The sequence below is a fragment of the Ambystoma mexicanum genome, chromosome 11, assembly GCF_040938575.1.
Source record: "Ambystoma mexicanum isolate Mex_15411 chromosome 11, UKY_AmexF1_1, whole genome shotgun sequence".
Taxonomy (NCBI): Eukaryota; Metazoa; Chordata; class Amphibia; order Caudata; family Ambystomatidae; genus Ambystoma; species Ambystoma mexicanum.
The window spans coordinates 474,143,278-474,162,821 of record NC_090934.1 but is presented as its reverse complement, the minus strand read 5'-3'; the positions used below and the strand labels follow the sequence as shown (position 1 = coordinate 474,162,821).

At 47.1% G+C, this 19,544-nt stretch overlaps 1 protein-coding gene across 2 annotated transcripts in view; it reads left to right on the top strand.

Moving 5' to 3' along the window:
• EXT2 (exostosin glycosyltransferase 2) overlaps nt 1–19,544 on the top strand; it is a 1,411,400-nt gene that overhangs the window by 909,204 nt on the left and 482,652 nt on the right. For both annotated transcript variants that reach the window (XM_069623317.1, XM_069623316.1), the window contains exon 8: nt 4,569–4,700. In XM_069623317.1, coding sequence (XP_069479418.1) covers nt 4,569–4,700 — 132 coding nt within the window. The remainder of the gene's footprint in view (nt 1–4,568; nt 4,701–19,544) is intronic.

Here is a 19,544-nt window from a genome sequence, read left to right as displayed (position 1 = left end):
AACGAGCTGACAGTCAGCGGTCGTTGGTCTCCGTCGGAGTCCAGACTCCATATCAATCTTTTGGAGCTGAGGGCCATCAGGCTAGCCCAGAAGGCTTTTCTGCCGACTGTGCGTGGAGAGAATGCCCTAATCCTGACGGACAACACAGTGGCCATGCACTACCTCAACAAAAAGGGGGGGGCAGGGTCACTTCCTCTGTGCAGGGAGGCGATGCAGCTCGAGTTCTGGGCCATCCAGGAGGAAGTTTTTTTCTCGGCAGTTCATCTGGCCGGAGACGAAAACGTGACGGCGGATGCTCTGAGCAGGCAGAGTACGATCTCTCACTAGTGGGAGTTGGCTCAGGAGATTCTCCTGGAGATCTTCGCCCTTTGGGGGACCCCTCAAGTGGATCTCTTCGCCTCCAGTGTCAACCGGAAGTGCGAGAGGTTCTGCTTGCGGGAATTTCCTCCAAAAGGAGCCTTAAGAGACGCGTTCGTGGTGGAGTGGTCATTCCCACTGCTGTACGCGTTTCCTCCAGTTCCCGTCATCCCGCAAGTGCTGCGGAGGTTACGGAAGTTCGGTTCCCGGATGATCCTCATTGCTCCGGCGTGGGCTCGGAGGATGTGGTACCCGGACCTTCTCGACTTGTCCATCTGTCCTCCACGTCGTCTTCCCTACCGAGACGATCTGCTCTCACGGGAGGGGGGTCAGGTTCTCCATCCAGAGGTCAGATCCCTCAACCTTCACGCTTGGCTTCTGAAAGGTTGAGGTATAAGGATTGGGACCTCCCTGAAGACGTGATGGAGGTGTTGCTCTCGGCCCGACAGCCAGCATCAAAGTCTCTGTACCGTTGCAGTTAGCGTAAGTTCTGCGACTGGTGCAGAGTTCAGAATGTGGATCCTTTTGCATGTGACATACTCATGGTTCTGTCCTTTTTACTTTCTTTGGCCCACAGGGGCTTGCAAGTGGGTACCATTAAAGGTTACCTGGCGGCGCTGTCCATCTTTAAGCGCTCGTCTGAAGAGTGTTCCTACTTTAGAATCCCTTTAATTTCACAGTTTCTGAAAGGGCTCACTAATGTGTTCCCTCCGTCACCTTTCCTGGTGCCCGGTTGGGATTTAAACCTTGTTCTTAAGTTTCTTATGGGTGCTCCGTTTCAGCCTTTAGATTCTTGCCCTTTGAGGCTGTTAACTCTGAAAACTGTGTTTTTAGGTGCGGTTACTTCCGCTCGCAGAGTGAGTGAGTTACAGGCACTTTCAGTTAAGCCACCCTTCACTGTATTTCACAAGGACAGGGTTGTCCTTAGAGTTCGTCCTTCTTTTCTTCCGAAGGTGGTTTCGGAATTTCATTTGAGCCAGAAGGTTGTTCTTCCGGCGTTCTATCCTCCTCCACATCTTGGTAAGGAAGAGGAGTGGCTCCATAGGCTTGATCCTAGGAGAGCTTTAAGCTTTTATGTTTCACGCATGTCCCGTGTCAGAGTGGACGATCAACTCTTTATTGGTTACGCTGGAAAGCGTTTGGGACAAGCTGTGACGAAACAGACTTTGTCTCGCTGGATTATTTTGGCCATCTCGGAGTGTTACCGCTTGGTGGGTAAAGACCCACGGCTGGCTTGCGGGCCCATTCTACCAGGGGTATGGCTGCATCTACTGCCCTGCAGAGGGGTGTTCCTATTCGCAACATCTGTGATGCAGCCACCTGGGTTTCAGTACATACATTTGTACGTCACTATTCCCTCGATTCCATCCGAGGACAGGATCTGGCCTTTGGCAAGGCTGTCCTTTGCTCTGCTATTTGATTGGCAATTCTACATTTTGATTCTAAATTCTTTCCCTCCTCCTTGCTCTGGTACTGCTTTGGGAGTCTGTCATATATTTTGAATACGTCGGAGGACCCAATCCCCTCGAAGAACAAGTTACTTTCTTACCTGGTAACGTTCTTTCGATGGGATGGTCTACGATGTATTCCATATCGCTCCATCCGTACCTTCCCCGCTGCAGAATTTCTTTTGCGATTGCAGCTTACGTTCCGCAAGGCTTTGTGTCTGACTGGCAGTTGACTAATGTCACACGTTCTGGGGGAACAAACTACAACTGAGGCTACGGGCGTCGTGCGTCCTACTTATCACATCGGATGACGTCGGAGGAGGTCCTCGACGACGGCGCATCGACCTCATCGACGCAGACGCCGAAAAAAGTTTCCGAAGCAGCACAGCTGTGGTGATTACCTGTCATAGATATGGAATACGTCGTCGGACCATCCCATCGAAAGAACATTACCCGGTAAGAAAGTAACTTGTTCACCTAAAGCAGTGCATTTCCAAGACATCTGTTCTTGTGTTGAGAGTTCTTTTAATTCACTCTCTTAAAGTGTTCTACCCCATTTCATGTGATGCAGCAAAGTCCTCTGCATCTGAGACTGCTGATCTTCCTTACTCCTACGCAGAAAGGGAAATGTTGTTGAAAGGGGGCTGTGCTCTACCGCATAAAATGGGTCTGGACACTGTTGGAGAGTAAATAAATAAAAAAGAAATTAAAAAAAAACTTCAACACCAGAAATGCAGTGTTTGAAAACATCTGGCAAGATGCAAATACACACCTAGTCATTCTGGGGCAAGCCGCAGGCTATTGTATATTGATGTTTATGCATAAATAAGACATGAGTAGTAAAGTCAGTAAAGAAAATGTGTTTGTAGGCATCAGTTACAGGATCCTGGTAAGATAAAATAAAACACATCCAGGCATCCTTTACTCATCTGGGAGGGATCGTAACTGGCAAAAAGAACTGACCCCATTGTATTTGGTTTATTTGTATAGCGGAGCCTGGCCCTGGGGCATCTGGGCGCATTTCTTAAAGGTTGCAGTTACATAAATTTACAAATGATACATATATATAACATTTTAGTGGCTCACCACTTGGGCCAATCACACAAGAGTGCGACTTCATTTACCAAGGTAACTCGGTCCAGGGTGCCTAAACCCCCTCCCACACCCCCTGTGGTACCCATATAGAGTGCCACCACTTTTGGAGGCTTCTGTGGAGAAGCCCACCAAAAAGTGGAACAAAGGGCTCGACCTTTGGTTTGGAGTTACAGAGGCGAACACAAACACCATTTTAAAACCGAGTTCTGGCAGAAAATACCAACCAGTGAATTAATATTAAATAAATAAACCGGCGGTATGTTGGAGGCTATGTTAAAAAGTATTAGCCTCGAACAATGGGAAAATCCCATAGAGATATATTCGCGGTTAAATATAAAAAGCAGTATCCACTGCCACCAGCCAAAACTCGACGAGGAGGGACGGGACAGTGCCCCCTCGAATAACAGACCCAGGGGCAATCGAATTGCCCCTACCAGTACGTCCACAATATGATGGTTTGTACTGGTTCTGTTAGTAATTTGGGACTAGTAAAGCCAATGGTGACTTTACATGCCCTGGGAGACAGTAGTCAGTCCCAGGGTATGGAGTCTATGGTGGGGGGTCACTATGACACCCCTGTGTTACTGCACAGAGGGTGCTGTGTAACACACACAAAAAAAACATATGAGACCCTATGGAGTAAAAGACCCCATAGCCCATGAAACACATTAACCTTCAAAGGAACACCATAAATCATGTCCAAGAGTGGGAGGAAAAGAGTCTCACTCTTGGCAGGAGAAAAAAACAAACTCCAGAAATCCAGCAAAGCTGCTGGGGGACTCACTAGGTTATGAAATTCAGCCTAAACAGAGAATTCTCCCTAACAATCTGTGATGGAAGGAGAAAGTAGGATTCAGCAGTCTAGTTTGACAGGTGGCTGGGAAGAAGGGAATGGGAGATTGGTGAGTTGGATTTTCCAGTGAGGGGGGAGGTCGGATCCAAACATGTCCTAGGACCTGTTTTTTTTAATTGAGAAAGCTCCTGGGGCTTCGTTTCCTCTATATGGAGAGGGAGCCTCTAGCATGTAGTGATAGACCGTTCCAGGATTGTGTGGCTCACAGTACTTTGAAGTAAGCCACCAAAGAGAGGGGGAAGTCTCTCATACTTTGCCTCGTCTCATTACCTGAGTGATTATGGGAATTTATTGGGCTTCTACTGTTCAACTGGTTTTCCACAGGATGTCTACAATAAAGCATATTAGAAACAAAGAGTGGTATGTATAGGTTACATTAGGCGCATAGGATTGTGGTTGACAGTCTGCACATTAGGGTTGGTGTGCAGGGGCAATTGTTAGTATGTGTGCAACTTGTATACGTAAAGAGTAGCAGCCTTTGTGAAAGGGCCTGATCAGGTAAGGTAGGTGATGGTGCATCATTTGGTCGATCTACCACAGGCAGTGGAGTGTGGATCTGTTCTGTCCATATTACAGAGGAGCTCCAACTGTGTGTAGAAGGCCACCACCCACTGGGTGTCATGTCCATATCCACCAACTGGTCTCATGTCTGCTGTATATTTCAAACAACCAGTCGAGCTGAAATGTCATGCAAAGGTATACAGAATTGTGAAATCTGTTTTTAACTTGTGGTTTTTGTGCTAGAGGAAGATGAATATTTCCTTTTGGTTTTGCAGTTAATGTGAAGTAAAATGAGCTTTGCTATCTCGTTACAGGCCCATTGGTTCTGGCAGGGCTACTTCTGCTCCATGAAAGCCATTGCGCTGGCCACCCTCCAGATCATCAATGACCGCATCTACCCATATGCATCCCGGTCTTACGAGGAGTGGAACGACCCACCGGCTGTGGTAAGTCTCCTCCCTTCCGTGAGACTTTACACCTTGAAAAATGTAACGCTCTGTACAAATTGACAATTGGGTACCATTGTGATGCTGCAATCTCCAGACTGTGGTGCGAATCGTTATTCACTAAGAGAATATAGAAAAGGCTTTTTCAGTCTTATAGAGCTTAGGAAAAATACCTTATTTTTTGGTTTTTATTCCTTTGCATGTGTGGCATAGTTGCTCTTGTATTACACTTGAAAAACACATTGGAGGGGTAAAACGTTTTGTCACCCCCAGCGCAAGACCATTCTGAGGGTGGCAGGAACCTTACCGATTTCTAGAACCATACATTGTATACTGGTTACTACACAAGCTTCATAAGAAGGGCAGCTGTCTGTCCTATATGTGCATCACCACTACAGCAACACACTTCAATACATGCGTTCTCAGCAAGTAGATGGCTAAATGTAGCAGAGCAAAGTTTGTCAGAATTCCCTTACGCTTCAATAACTTAGCAAAAGACAACCTTGCACCACTCCCAATAGTCCCACTTAGCACCCCACCACATGTTTCTCTTACAGGGCCCAAAGTGCCAAGAGGGCATGGAAATGTCATATGTGGCACTGTACATGACCTGGTAACCTAACATAACATTCAGTGTATTATCCAATCGACAGTCAGTGAAAAGTGGATTTCCATTTCATTTTCCTATCAAAATGTTAAAATGTGAATAAGTGATCATTATGGAGTAAAGACTCCCAATCATTTCATACTTTAATCTGAGAATGGATAAACAGACCCTCCATACAGGTACAGTAGAGAAAGTGAAATGTGATGGATAAATTGGACCGCTCCAGGAAATCTATTCTAAAGGTTTATAGTAAACAACGTGCTCCCAAAAACAAATGCGCTGTGCATCTCTGTACATCTTCAGTTGGTGACATAAATTCTATCACAACCCACTTTGTACAGGGACATTATGGTCACTAAGATATACAAACTACTTGTTTGGATCCATAGCCCAGACCTCCAGGCAAGGGGACTGTCCTCTCCAAGTGAAGCTGACTTTGGCCTTTACACAGTGTGAAGGTATCAGGAAGTAGGCGCAGACAACTGAGGACAGTTTGGGTTACAAACTTTTATTAAAATCACAAAGGGGTTGGCATAAGGCCTATATGCTAAAATGTGATTTCCCTACCTAACTGAAACTAATGATAGCCTGTGTCAGGACTTCCAAAGTAAATGTCCATCTGTGTCCAAAACCTATACTTGCCCTCACATCCAATTGTTCAAACTGTGTAGGGATGTTAGCATCAAATGGAAAAGTGTTCAAACAAAAGTTCAGAGCTTCTTCCAGCTCTTTGTCGTAAGGGTTTCTCTCTTCCCCAGGATTCCAAATAGTTCCCTTTCAATCAAAAGGGGTTCCCTTCCCAAAGATTTCAAGTCTCTTGCTGTTTTCACAAAAAGACAATTGCTTGGGATTCTTCTCAGCTTTCAGCTTTTGCCTCTTTCATCATATCATAAAGTTCCTCTCTTGAGGGGGTACAATGTACCAGCTTCTCTGGATATTCAACCATAAACCTATAGAGGAGTCAAGTGGCTTCTCTTTAGTGGGGGTGTATTCAGTCTAGGCACAGTTATCGAACCACACTGTCCACCCATTACAAGTCACAATACCGACACACCTGTTTTGCTTCTTTTCCACAGTTACACCACCACTGCTTCAGCTCAACAGTGGTGTTAGACTTATATTCTTGCAGTCTTTTTCAAAACTTGTTTTGCCACCATTCATTTGTTGGATTATTAAACCTTCTCGTAGTATTGCCAAAATGTCAACTTGCAATGTGTACAGTTCCTCTTTTCCTTATGGCTCTTGCCAGTGCTTGCTTTATCTCAGCTTGTACAATTCAACGTTCTTTATATTCAGTACCAATGCTTTCTTTAGTTTCCTGCATTTAGAGGTCCTTTGGCTCAGGAACATTTTTCTCTGCTTTCCACATCATGTGGCATTCACTCATTATTACTTTCCTTTGGTTCGGTATTCAAAACGTCAATTCATAAATTTCACAACAACGTAATTGCAAATTCCCAGTTAACTATCCTGCTGGGAATTTGCACCATGCTCTGGCTCCTCATTCAATTTCCGTTTTACAGTCTTTCTGGCCCTTCTGCTGCCTTCCCTGTTTCACAAAAAGCTCAGTTTCATCAACCTTCACATTATCGTAGTCATCAAGCATCTGTGGTTTACATTTGGACCTGCAATCCCATTGCCTGCACTGTCCTCCGCTCACTCGTGAGCACTCCAACTAGCATTCACAACGCGATTTGCACCACAGTGTCCTGGAGTCATTCAGCATCACTTCATTCACCAGTTACGCTGTCCTGGTGTGCCCTTCTCCGCTTCAGTCGGTTCTTCATGGCTGCTGCTGTTCCCAGCTCGGCAGGCTACCGGAGAGGCAGTCCTCTTAACTCCAGGCAGTCGGCAACTTGACCCTGCCACCAGAGACCTTCTGACAATGCCCGCCACAATCTGCTTCCGCTGCAGCAAGTCTGCAGCACCTCAGCGCTTCGAACACGCGTCTTCCTGCCTTCACCTCCGTCTTCTCCGTCTCCAAGAATTCCACATTCGATCTCATTAGCCTCAATTGAGGCAGCCATTTATACCGCCTCTTTGGTTTCTGGAGCAGGCCAGTCACATTAATTGCACATCAGTCTTGGTACTCAGCATCCCTCTTCCTCATCCCAGTACTGTTTGCATATGTCTGAATTAATAAAGGATGAATGTAAGTTCCTAAGTGGTCTTTTCCTCGTTTTAGTACCATGGTGGTATGCGTTGGGGGATGGTTTTCTAACACAATAGGGAAGGGATTGGAAATATTCCATAAAAGCCTGGGGGACATTTGATTCCTGATGGAAGGGAAATGGAGAATACTGTGTCTCACCTAAGAGGGCTGTGATGCTGTAAATGCATTGGAGGGACAAAGCCTCCCTGTCCTTGTTCTGTAGTCCTTTTTCATGTGTGTTCTGTATTGGATTCTGCCCAGGAGTCCATGTGGGACTCCTGGCAGTGCAGCTCTTCCTCTTTTGGTTTGGTGTACAGACCCATGGGATACTCTTATGGCACCCATGGTTGGGAGTACCACCCTGTACACCTAGTGTATGTTTTTGACAGGTGCTCTGAGTATCCTCCATTTTTGGGATACCCAGGCCCTGCCATTGGAATCAGTTGATTCTTCATAGGAGAAAAGATAGGAGACAAGATGGCCCCTTTGGCCTCTTGCTTTCTATTGCTTGTTACCTTGCTTTTCCCAAAGTCCTGGGAAGCCCTGACTCTGTCCCTTCCCTCTGACTGGCTGTTGGGTGGAAGTTCCATACATGGTATTGTGGGGAGGTCCAGGCCAGACTGGCTGGAGCCTTCCCAGTGACTGTATGCTGTGGGTACGCCCTTGGGGTGGGACCTGGGTGAATGGAGTGTGTGACCAATATGCACTTCTTGTTATGGGTGTCTGGTTTCTGGTATGTGACACAAAAACTTAGACAGCCCTGCCCGAAACTGGTTTGAATGCAATGTGGAGTGCTGAATGGCTGGATATTTGTCCCATTACACATTCCTTGTTTTGAGTGTCTGAAAGGGAGGAGAATGGCCTGAATGCACCGGGAGCTTGATTGGCTGTCTGCCTGCTGAATACCCTTCTGAGTGATTGGTTGCCTGAGTGTGACCCGGAAGAGTGAACGAGAGACAGAACAATATCTCTGTCGGCCTCTCACTGCTAGAAATTGTTAAGAAGCTGAAGGTGATGCTTATCCTTGGAAAAAGAAGACTTGCTGCTGCATTTGCTTCACCCCGATCCGAAAGCTATCGAGTTTGTCGTGGACTGATCCAAGAGAGGACCTGACTAGGAGACCCCTTCCCACGCTATGAGGGAACATCATGCACCAATAACCTTTGCCAAAGCTCCCTGGAAGTCAGACCCTCGACAGGCTGCCGACCGGAGACGGGGACCACTGAGGAGAACGAAGAGAAGCACCAGACATTCATCGAAGAACTCTGCTATTCCAGGTATTCCAGGGTGGTAGAACTTTAATAGAAGGAAATAAGACTTATATTGAACAATATATGGACTCCGCTTGTTTTAAATCTTTATTTACAGGTTGCCCAGGTGGGAGGATCCTCATCCAGAACTGTGTCTAGGTAACAGGGCCAGTATTCTGCCTATTGTTGTTACCAACCTGCTTTCCTCCTATGTCTATTGTTGGTGCACTTTATTAACTGATTTGTATGATATTTGAACTGAGTACAGTTAATAGATTTTAAAGGAATCAAAGTATAATTGTGGTACCACATATAAACTGTATATATTTACCATTTTAGGTTAACCTGAGCACAAAGTGTGTTATTGTAATTGTGTACATAACTTGAGCCTATTTATCTAAAGAACTGTGTTTCCACTAACATACTGTGTGGACATTCCTTTGTGGGTGCTTGGGGACTACACTGTACTAAAGGACCCAGCTGCATCACCGCCTGAGGGCTTAAGCCATGATTGCTCGTCCATAGCTACCGTTATAGAGAATCTTGGCTGGGGGGCACTGTGCCTCTACTCTGCCATATAGAGAGCAGGAGTACAGCTACCCCCCTCCAGTCTTTACAAGGGCCTCATCACCACTCCCCAAGTCTCTTCCTCCCAGGTGATCCTTCATCGCATATCCACCCCTTTGTTCAGGATCCTAAAGCAGTGGCCTTTTCCTGGCCACTGGGGGGGGAGGGATATTTTGGACAAAGAAGTGACGATGACCTCTGATTCCTCACAACAGGATATTTGAATTGTCCGAGTATGTTTTTAACAATTATATCCTTGCAGAGTTTAGAGGATTTATTTCATGTTTCTACTCAGTTTTATTACCTTACCCAAAATTGTGGGTCCTCGTTCTACCCATAGGGACTTGCTTGGGTAACTTTAATAAAACATGTACTCAAGCAGTAATTCACTACAGTCGGTTATATTATAAGTGATATAGGTTTCTTTATGACCACTTATTTGTGACATGTAACAAGTGACGGTGGGTAGATTCCTATGGGCACCTACCGGTCAAACCATCACACAGCTAGTCAATCTATAACTGATATCCAGAGATCTCCAGTAGTGCATGCGTTCAGAATTCCATTCAACAGCACATTCATGACATCACTGAAGGAGCTTTCCTTGTGCATCATACTGCTGACAGGCTAAAATGCCATAGGAACATTTGATTAGCCAATTTATTGTTGGGAATGAGTGTAATGCAGAAATAATCATGCTAAGGGCGGTTTGGCACACCTGTTCTGTCCTTATTTTGGCATCAATGAAACCAACAACACATTGCCTTGCACAACAGCACATGATGACTACCGACCGTAAATTCACACCTACATTCAGCGAACGGTGTAAACCAAACTGAAGCTGCCAACAGCACATCAAAGATCTCTTGCGCTTTTTTCCCGCTCAGTCCTACTAACTTACGCCTGCACACCTTATCCTCTTGCTTTTCAGATCCGCCAGTGCCAGGGGACCACTCATGTGGTGATGTGCATGGTATAAATATCCAATTACATAACCTAACTGTTGTAATAAGACAGTAACTTGTGCCTTACTCAGTACTTTTGTGCTCTGAGCTTTTGGAAGTAAGGTGGATGTGGCACAGTGGTGTGCAACTGGTTCTATTGGTAGAGACATGTTCTACAGGGGCAGGTAAAACTGATTGAAGTCATTGGGGTAGGTGATGAGTCTGAGTGGTGGGTAGAAAGACTTGCTACTTGCCCAGGTGCAACACACCTGCTAACGGAAGAAGAAAAATGTGTGGCCTTGGCCCAGCTCTCGAATGTGAAGTATTAGAAATCAGATGGATGTATTGTTCTCACAGGATGGGAAGAAATGGTGGGGTGTTGGTTCTGAGATCAGTATTTAGTAACTAGCTACTATTCAGTAAGAATACGTTTAATAGTTATGTTGGGCTTAATTTTAGATGAGGTCACGTTCAATGCTCTGCTACTTTGCTACTTGAGAAGAAGAGTATTACAGAATATGTACATGCCAAAATGATGCAACACATTATATCATTACAATATTAAGCTAACATGTCAGGCTTTGCTGTTAAACAAGACATTTAGCCCTGCTTTAAAATGTGATTTCTTTTTAGCTTAAGTTATACAATTAATTGCAACAAAAAATAGATTGAATATGTTTTTTGCGAATTAGTTCCTTTAAGTTGTGCTCCTGGTAATGATTTTCCTTTTGACTTCTTGTGACTCCATCACGGAGTTGGGCAGTTCGTGTCCGTCTCCCTATTCTCAGTACCTTTTGAGCAATGGGTGACCTTTCTATTGGGGTTAAGGAGATAACATTTCGGACACAGCCCGTCACATTTGGCCCAAGAACCACTCTGAAGCGGTTCAAGGTTTATTATTCATCTCTAAATGGGCCCCAAGTGTCTGTCTGTCTCTCTCTCTCTCTCTCTCTCTCTCTCTCTCTCTCTCTCTCTCTCTCTCTTTTTCTCTCTCTCTCCCTCTTTCTCTCTTTTTCTCTTTCTCTCTTTCTCTCTCTCACTCTCTCCCTTTCTCTCTCTCTTTCTCTCTTTCCTTTCTCGCTATGATGTTTCACACTCCCTAGACTTAGGTGCCTGCCACCTGTGCCTCTTTGCTTTGAGCTACAATTCCATGGCCCCTCATCAATGACTATGCTGGCTATCTCTGTTTGGATGTGTAGTACAAAACATCCACAGAGCCCAAAGGTTGCAGATGCCTGTCATGGACCTTCTTCCACCGTATGTTGTTGGTACTCCTTCCTCTTTCAAACTCCATACTATTCCCTCCAAACCCCTACACCTCCCTCCAAGCCATTATATCTCCCTTCAAACTACACACACACACACCCTCCTTACACTGTGTACCTTTCACTTCAAAATCGCATCTTACTCTGATGTATGTCTTTACTTCCCCTGCATTCATTTTGCCATACATTCACTTAGTCACATTTATTCTCTATGCATTTACTACTCCTGTCTTTCACTTCCCCTACCATGCACTTTGTCATTATAGGGGGCGACGCCATGAACCCTCCCTTCTTTGTTACCACATATCCTATCCTCTGCCATCCCTTCACCACAACCCTAACTTTCAGCTAACCTTAACCACATGTATTGCCACCTCCACAATGTGAAGATGCAGACATAGTAAAGGGATGATGACAAAGTAAATGTTTGGCGAAGTGAAGATAGGCTCTGTAAGTGTAGGAGAAGGTTTATATGTGAAATAAAGGGGGGATACCACCCTTCTCCAGCATTGGATCTTTCATAGATTCAGATGCTTGAATATTCCCCGTCGTCAGACTGGGAATCCTCGGTGATAAATTAAATAATAATAATAATAATCTTTTTTTTTTTTTTTAATACACTGCCACCTAGCAGTGCATGTACATAGCCCATTATAGCCTATGAGCCACTTCATTGTGTAGTCCCTCCACCTCACTTTGGTCCTTTATGGCCCCAGCCAATGAGGTGGCAGGGCTTAAGCTCTGCCCCCGGCAGCCATCTTCAGATTTTTCACCGCAGTCTATCAGACACAGGGAATCCTCAAGCTCTCTGAGCTTTTTAAAATTCTTTCTACTTTTGTGTGGAATATATTTGTAAAATATATTCCATCTTTTTCCCCTTCTTAGGGGCTTTCTTTCCAATTAACCTTGGTGGCAAAACTTGTTGTTTTCCTCTCAAAATCGTCGACTGATCTTCTCTTCAGTAATGGAGGCACCTCAGGCTGTCAGGAAGCCTTCCCTGTTCAGGGACTGCACGAGGTGCAAGAAGAAATTGGTTTACTACAAGGACCCCCACGAGCATTGCATTTATTGTCTGTACCCACATGACATTAAGAAATGCGAGATTTGTAAAACCTTTTCCACCAAGACCCTTCATGACAGGCATAGAAGACTCCTTTCATACCTGGAATCCAGGGATCAATCTTCGGACGAAGAGTCTGTCAGAACAGCTCCTGTCCAATCCAGCACTCCATCTGAGAGGCAAACTTCAAAGAGAAGGGCCTCTTCAGTGGAAAGGAGTTCCTCTCCCAAATCCAAAAAGAGGAAGCTGGAATTGATACCCTTTCTGCCTCCAGTTGACCTATCAAGCCAGAAAAAGTCAGCAAAATCTGCCTCCAGAGGTAAGGAGGAGTTTGCAAAAAACAGGGGGGGGCAGTCGTCGGCGGGTAAACCGCCCACGAATGAAGGGAAAGGTAAAGGCCCGTCATTGGCCATACCGTCGACGAAACCAGCGTCGACGACGACGACGCTTAAGACATCGTCGACAGTTAGATCATCGTCATCGGACATGTCGACCGCGAAGCAATCGTCGACGAGCAAGAAACACCACTCGTCCACGAAGCATTCATCCATGACGCAGTCGTCCACGGAACACACTCCACATTCGTCAACGAAGGCCTCGTCGACGGGAAAATGTCAGTCGTCGACGACGAATGCCTCGTCGACTGGAAAATCTCAGTCGACAGCGAAGCCTTCGTCGACGGGACAATCTCAGTCGTCGACGGGAAAATCTCAGTCGGCGGCGAAGCCCTCGTCGACGGGAAAATCTCAGTCGTCGACGAGGATAACATCATCCATAACGCCTTCAGAGGCACCGCAAATTTCGGCTGTTACAGAGGAATTACCGCCTCTCACTCTTGAAGCTCCTGTCATTACAAGCAATATCATTGAGAAGAATACTGTAACTGAACCTCTGGTGCAGCAATTTTCACCTTTGGGGCACATGGCAGAACTTTCGGATATAATTCTTCAGGAAGAATTCTCTGATGCGGAAGTGGTGGAAGAGTCCATCGGTCCCTTACCGAAACAATACAGCCCTCCTTGGCACCCGTCCACGGGAGAATCCGAATATCCTCATGACCCGGTGCTCATGTTATCCTTGCAGAGGATTGTAGAAGAATTTTACAAACGGCAAAGGGAGAAGCAAATTCCGATTAATCCCATTCCTAGAGAGTCATCCCCGATTCCAGGCACATCGGGTTGCTCTCCTTACAGGAGTAGACCGCAAAAACGGATGAGATCACCTGCTCGAAGACGGAGGAGCAGCACCCACAGTGCTTCACCTACAAGAGTCCCGTCACCACAGTCATCGCACAGACCGCAATCTCCGGACGTAGATCCCACCATGGTACCGTCCACCATCTCGGTATCAGACTGGCAGGAGGATCCTTTTGGTGAATTTTCGGAACCAGAAGAAGGAGAAATAACTCAGGAGCCAGACGCACCCAGTGAGTGGGATGACTACGTCGTCGAGAAGCCCAGGAGGAGAGACTCGCCGGGCAAGGCCTCACCACCGGATGATCTCGTCTCTTTCCACACCATAATAGGTAAAGCCGCAGAACTTTTTAAAATTCAGGTTTCTTCGGAGGAAAGGCAATCAGTGCTCTATGAGCACAGGGACAAACGAAGGAGGACCATGACCACAATTCCCCTCCTCGATACCATCTGGGATTCCGGATCCAAGATCCTATCTACGCCCTTATCGACTCCGGCGTTGGTGTCCAGGCCAGAAAAGAAATATAAAGCTCCTGATTCGGCACCGCTTTGTTTAAGGGGTCATACGAAACCGGACTCAGTTATTACAGTGGCGGCCAGAAAGAAACTCGCCAACCCCTCCTCACCGTTGTCGGCACCACCGGATAAGGACGGACGTAAATTGGAAGCCATGGGCAGGAAAGTATCATCTTCTGCATCACTTACAATCAGAGCGGGTAATGCACTGGCCATGACCGCAAGATTCGATCGCGAGCTTTGGCTCCGCATGTCTAACTTGGCGAAACAATTACCACCGGAGCTCCAGGAGGAGGCAAAATCCATAATCGCGGATGGTGAAGCAACATCGGATCACATGATCGACGCAGCAGTTGATGTGGCCGAATCAGGCTTCAGGCAGATGGCGCACGGCACAGTGCTCAGAAGGCAGGCCTGGATGAAGGCTACTAACTTTAGACCTGAAGTTCAGGCGCAGATACTAGACATGCCATTTGACGGCCAAGATCTCTTTGGGAAAAAGATAGACGACCATTTGAAGGCAATCAAGACAGACACTGACACAGCCAGAGCCATCAGTTCTTTAAAGGACAAAAGTAAGGACCATCGGTCTTTTCGTCCCTTTAGAGGTTCATCTTCCAAGTTCAGGGGATACAGTCGTTCCTCCTATGGTCAAAAAGCACAAGGCGGCACGTACCAAGACAATAAATATCAGTCATCCAACAGATACGCCCATAGAGGCAGACGTGGCTCCGCCCAAGGGAAGTCGCAAGGCAAGCAGAACTGACGACCAATCTCCCCCCCCCTTCGCCACGCCCCGGTGGGGGGAAGGGTGAGCCAGTTTTTCCAATGCTGGCGGTCAATTACATCGGACAAATGGGTGTTACAGGTGATCCGAAAGGGTCACACCTTGGAATTTCTGGACCAACCTCCTTCCCTGCCTCCAACTCCCCGCAGAGTGCATATGCTAAGACAGGTCACGTCCGAAGTGAAAAAACTGCTCCAGAAGGCAGCAGTAGAACCAGTACCCTATTCTCAGAGGGGAAAGGTTTCTACTCCCGATTCTTCCTCGTCAGAAAGAAAAACGGTCAATGGAGACCGATCTTGGACCTGAGGGCTCTCAACAAGTTCATCAAGCGCATAACTTTCAAGATGGTAGCTCTACAAGGGGTGCTACCTTGGTTAAACAAGCACGACTTCTTGGCCACTTTAGACTTGGAGGATGCATACTTCCACATTCCGATCCATCCAGCACACAGGCAGTTCCTCAGGTTCACAGTGGGAGGGCTCCACTTTCAGTTTCAAGTGCTTCCGTTCGGTCTAAAATCGGCGCCAAGAGTTTTCACGAAATGCCTGGCACCGGTAGCGGCAAGTCTCAGGAGAGCAGGAACGGACGTTTTTCCATACCTGGACGATTGGCTGATAAAGGCAAGTTCAGCTGCAAAGGCTCGTTCGGCAGTGTCGAGGACGGTCAACCTCCTAAAAGAGTTAGGTTTCTCCATCAACCAGACGAAGTCCTGCCTCGTTCCCAGCAAGGTAGCTCTCTTCCTGGGAGCCGAGCTCGACTCCAGCATTCCCAGAGTGAGACCATCCACAGAGAGAATAGCAGCGATTCTACGCTTAACTTCGAACTTCCTACAGAAAGAGACAACATCTGTACGCTCTTACAAATCCCTATTGGGCATGATGTCATCATGCATATTCCTCATACCGAACTGCAGGCTTCGCATGAGGCCGGTTCAGGAAGCTCTGGACCACCAATGGAAACAAGCTTTCGGATGCTGGGAAGACATTGTCCAGATTCCATCGACGTTGCACAAGGCCCTTCGATGGTGGAACGCTCCGAGGAATCTTCTACAGGGAATGCCATTTCAAGCACCGACATCGACCCTCCTGCCGCGGACGGACGCTTCCTTATCAGGCTGGGGCGCTCATCTTGCGGACCTCCAAACCAAGGGATCTTGGTCGGCACAAGAGTCCCAGCTCCACATCAACGTGTTGGAGCTCAGGGCCGTAAGGTTGGCGCTGAAAGCTTTCCTACCGGTTATAGCTGGTCAAGTTCTTACAGTCCAGACAGACAACACGACCTCCATGCACTATACAAACAAGCAGGGAGGCACGAGGTCTCAGATTCTGTCGCAAGAAGCCCAACAGCTATGGGCATGGGCCTTGCGCTACGGGATACAGATCAGGGCAGAGCACCTTCCAGGAGTGGACAATGTCCTAGCGGACAGATTAAGCAGAGAATACACAGCGTCACACGAGTGGGAGTTGGACGACAGAGAAACCCGACGGATATTTGCCTTATGGGGCCATCCGCAGATCGACCTTTTTGCCACCAGGAACAACAAAAAATGCAAGAGATTTGCGTCAAGATACCCCGAGCACCAATCGCTGGGAGACGCGTTCTCAGTGGATTGGTCGGGGAAGCTCCTCTACGCCTTCCCACCCATTCCCCTCATGTCGAGGGTACTTCGCAGGGTGAAAGAACAGGATTGTTCTTTGATTCTCATTGCACCCAATTGGGCACGGCAAGTCTGGTACCCGACGCTGAGACATCTATCCTGCAAAACCCCGATTCGTCTCAAATCACATCAATATCTACTGACACAACAGAACCGCAAGGTCCTCCACCACGACCCGAGGAGCCTGTCCCTCAAAGCATGGTTCCTGAGCAGCGTAAACTGATGCACCTAAAGTTACCATCAGAATGCTGGGATATCATCAGGGCCGCTAGAGCCCCGTCCACGCAACTCACCTACACCAGAAAATGGACCAGGTTTTCCAAATGGTGCGAGACCTCTGCGATCGATCCCCTCACGGCCTAGGTTGATCAAATTCTGCCTTACTTGTTGCACCTGGCTAAATCAGGGCTCTCACTGTCCTCTATCAAGGTCCATCTGTCAGCCATAGCGGCCTACACAGTAACCGCGGAGACGCAAGCCTTACTCTCCTTACCAGCGATCAAGATCTTCCTGAAAGGACTGATGCGTACTTATCCGCCTACACCTACACCAGTTCCGGACTGGAGCCTCAACAGCCCTCATGCAACCTCCCTTCGAGCCCATACATAGATGCGATATGAAATTCTTGTCCTGGAAGACATCCTTCCTGGTAGCCATCACATCGGCCAGAAGGATCAGTGAGTTGCAAGCTTTGTCTTCGGAACCTCCGTTTACCTTGTTCCAGAAGGACCGCGTCATCTTAAGGCCTCACCTGAAGTTCCTCCCCAAGGTACTATCGGAGATGTCGTTCACTGAGCGCATTGTTTTACCAATCTTCTTCCAGAATCACGCTTCGGAAGCGGAAAGGACATTACACTCTCTAGACGTTTCTAGGGTGTTGAAGTTTTACTTGCAAAGAACCAAGGAGTTCCGCTCCTCAAACCGGCTATTCATTTCCTTCTCTGGCCGTACCAAGGGCCAACATATATCCAAACAAAGCCTGGCACGCTGGGTATCGTCCTGCATCACCCACTGTCATCAGTTGAAAGGCGACCCTTTAACTAGACCGCCGTCTGCGCACTCCACCAGAGGAAGGGCGGCGTCAACAGCATTCCACGCAGGGGTGGCCTTGAAAGACATATGCAGAGCTGCCACGTGGAGCACTCTGCATACTTTCGCGAAACACTACTGCCTGACTGAAGATACCAACAAAGAAACTGCAGTTGGACAGGCAGTGCTCCGCCATCTCTTTGTATAAGGTAGGACCAGCCTCCTTTCCCACCTTTCCCGAAGTATGTAACCGTTGTGTTGCTGCATGGTAAAGGTTTGATCAGAAATATGTTTTTCTGTAATTATGCATATCTGTTTATAATGGTGGCATGTTTTAACTGCTTGGTATTCTATTCAAGCATCTGAATCTATGAAAGATCCAATGCTGGAGAAGTCTTAGTTACTTACCTGTAACTGTATTTCTCCAGCATTGGTATCTTTCATAGATTCACATGCGCCCGCCCGCCTCCCCTGAGAGGCTGCTCCTATGCTCGGCATCCATCATACTGTAATCTCTACGGTTCAAAATCTGAAGATGGCTGCCGGGGGCGGAGCTTAAGCCCTGCCACCTCATTGGCTGGGGGCATAAAGGACCAAAGTGAGGTGGAGGGACTACACAATGAAGTGGCTCATAGGCTATAATGGGCTATGTACATGCACTGCTAGGTGGCAGTGTATTAAAAAAAAAATAAAAAAATTATTATTTAATTTATCACCGAGGATTCCCAGTCTGACGACGGGGAATATTCAAGCATGTGAATCTATGAAAGATACCAATACTGGAGAAATACAGTTACAGGTAAGTAACTAAGACTTACTCTGTATAGTCCACATAAAGTTGCCGCACATTCACACACAAACTCAAACAGCAGTACAACTTGCACTCATAAACCAATAACATACATTTTTCACAAGGGCTCTCCAAACTGCTCCGCTCCTCCCTCCCGCTGGTCTGTTGGTCTTCCACCTCGTCTGACCTGACCAAAGTAACCCACACTTCCTACTTTGTGTTTCCCCTTTTTTTAATCACACTCCTATTGATGATTGGTGCATTTCCCTGTCTAATCTGTTTGTCTTCCCACCCAGGAGGGTTGATTGCAGCAAACATTTCAAAAAGGTATTAGACCTGCCCACTTAACCGGTGAACAAAGTCAGTGGCTGTGCAGGATGGCCTATGTCGCAGTTCATAGTCCCTCTGTGGGAAAAGCCGGTAAGGTCCTTGGGAGGGGGTTTGTTTTCCTCTCGGTTCCCTGGTACTCTGGATGATCATTCCTCCCGCACAGGTGTTTGCCAGTTCATTCAAGCGGCACCGGGCAGCTGTTCTGTTTGCAGCGAAGGCTCCTAGCATTTGCCTGTGACGCACTCCCTGATGCAGATGTTTTCTGGCTTGCCGTAGCCGGTAGGTGGACTGGCTGTGTGATTTCTTTCAGGGTTGGCTGACCTGGTTACGTGGAATTCTCTGATAGTTTATTGTTGCATTCTTAATTCTTTGTTGTCTCTTTTAAGCTGAAATGTAAAGCGAAGTACTGGTGAGCATCTGGGAAAGGAGACGTGGTTGTAACATGTTGGGTACTGCAAAATATCACACCGGCACAAGGGGGGGCAGGATTTGGGGTCTTCTCATCTGCCACAGTCCACCTCGGGAGCAGGATTGGCACTGGAATACTCTTCTGCTCCCGCCCCACAAGGCCATGGTACTGGCCGTGTCACACTGGACTGAGCTCCAATGGGCCTTATCGGCACTATATGTAGAACGGGTGGTCAGACAAGGGCTCTGTATGGAAGGGGAACGCAATGAAGAAATTGTGCATGTGCAA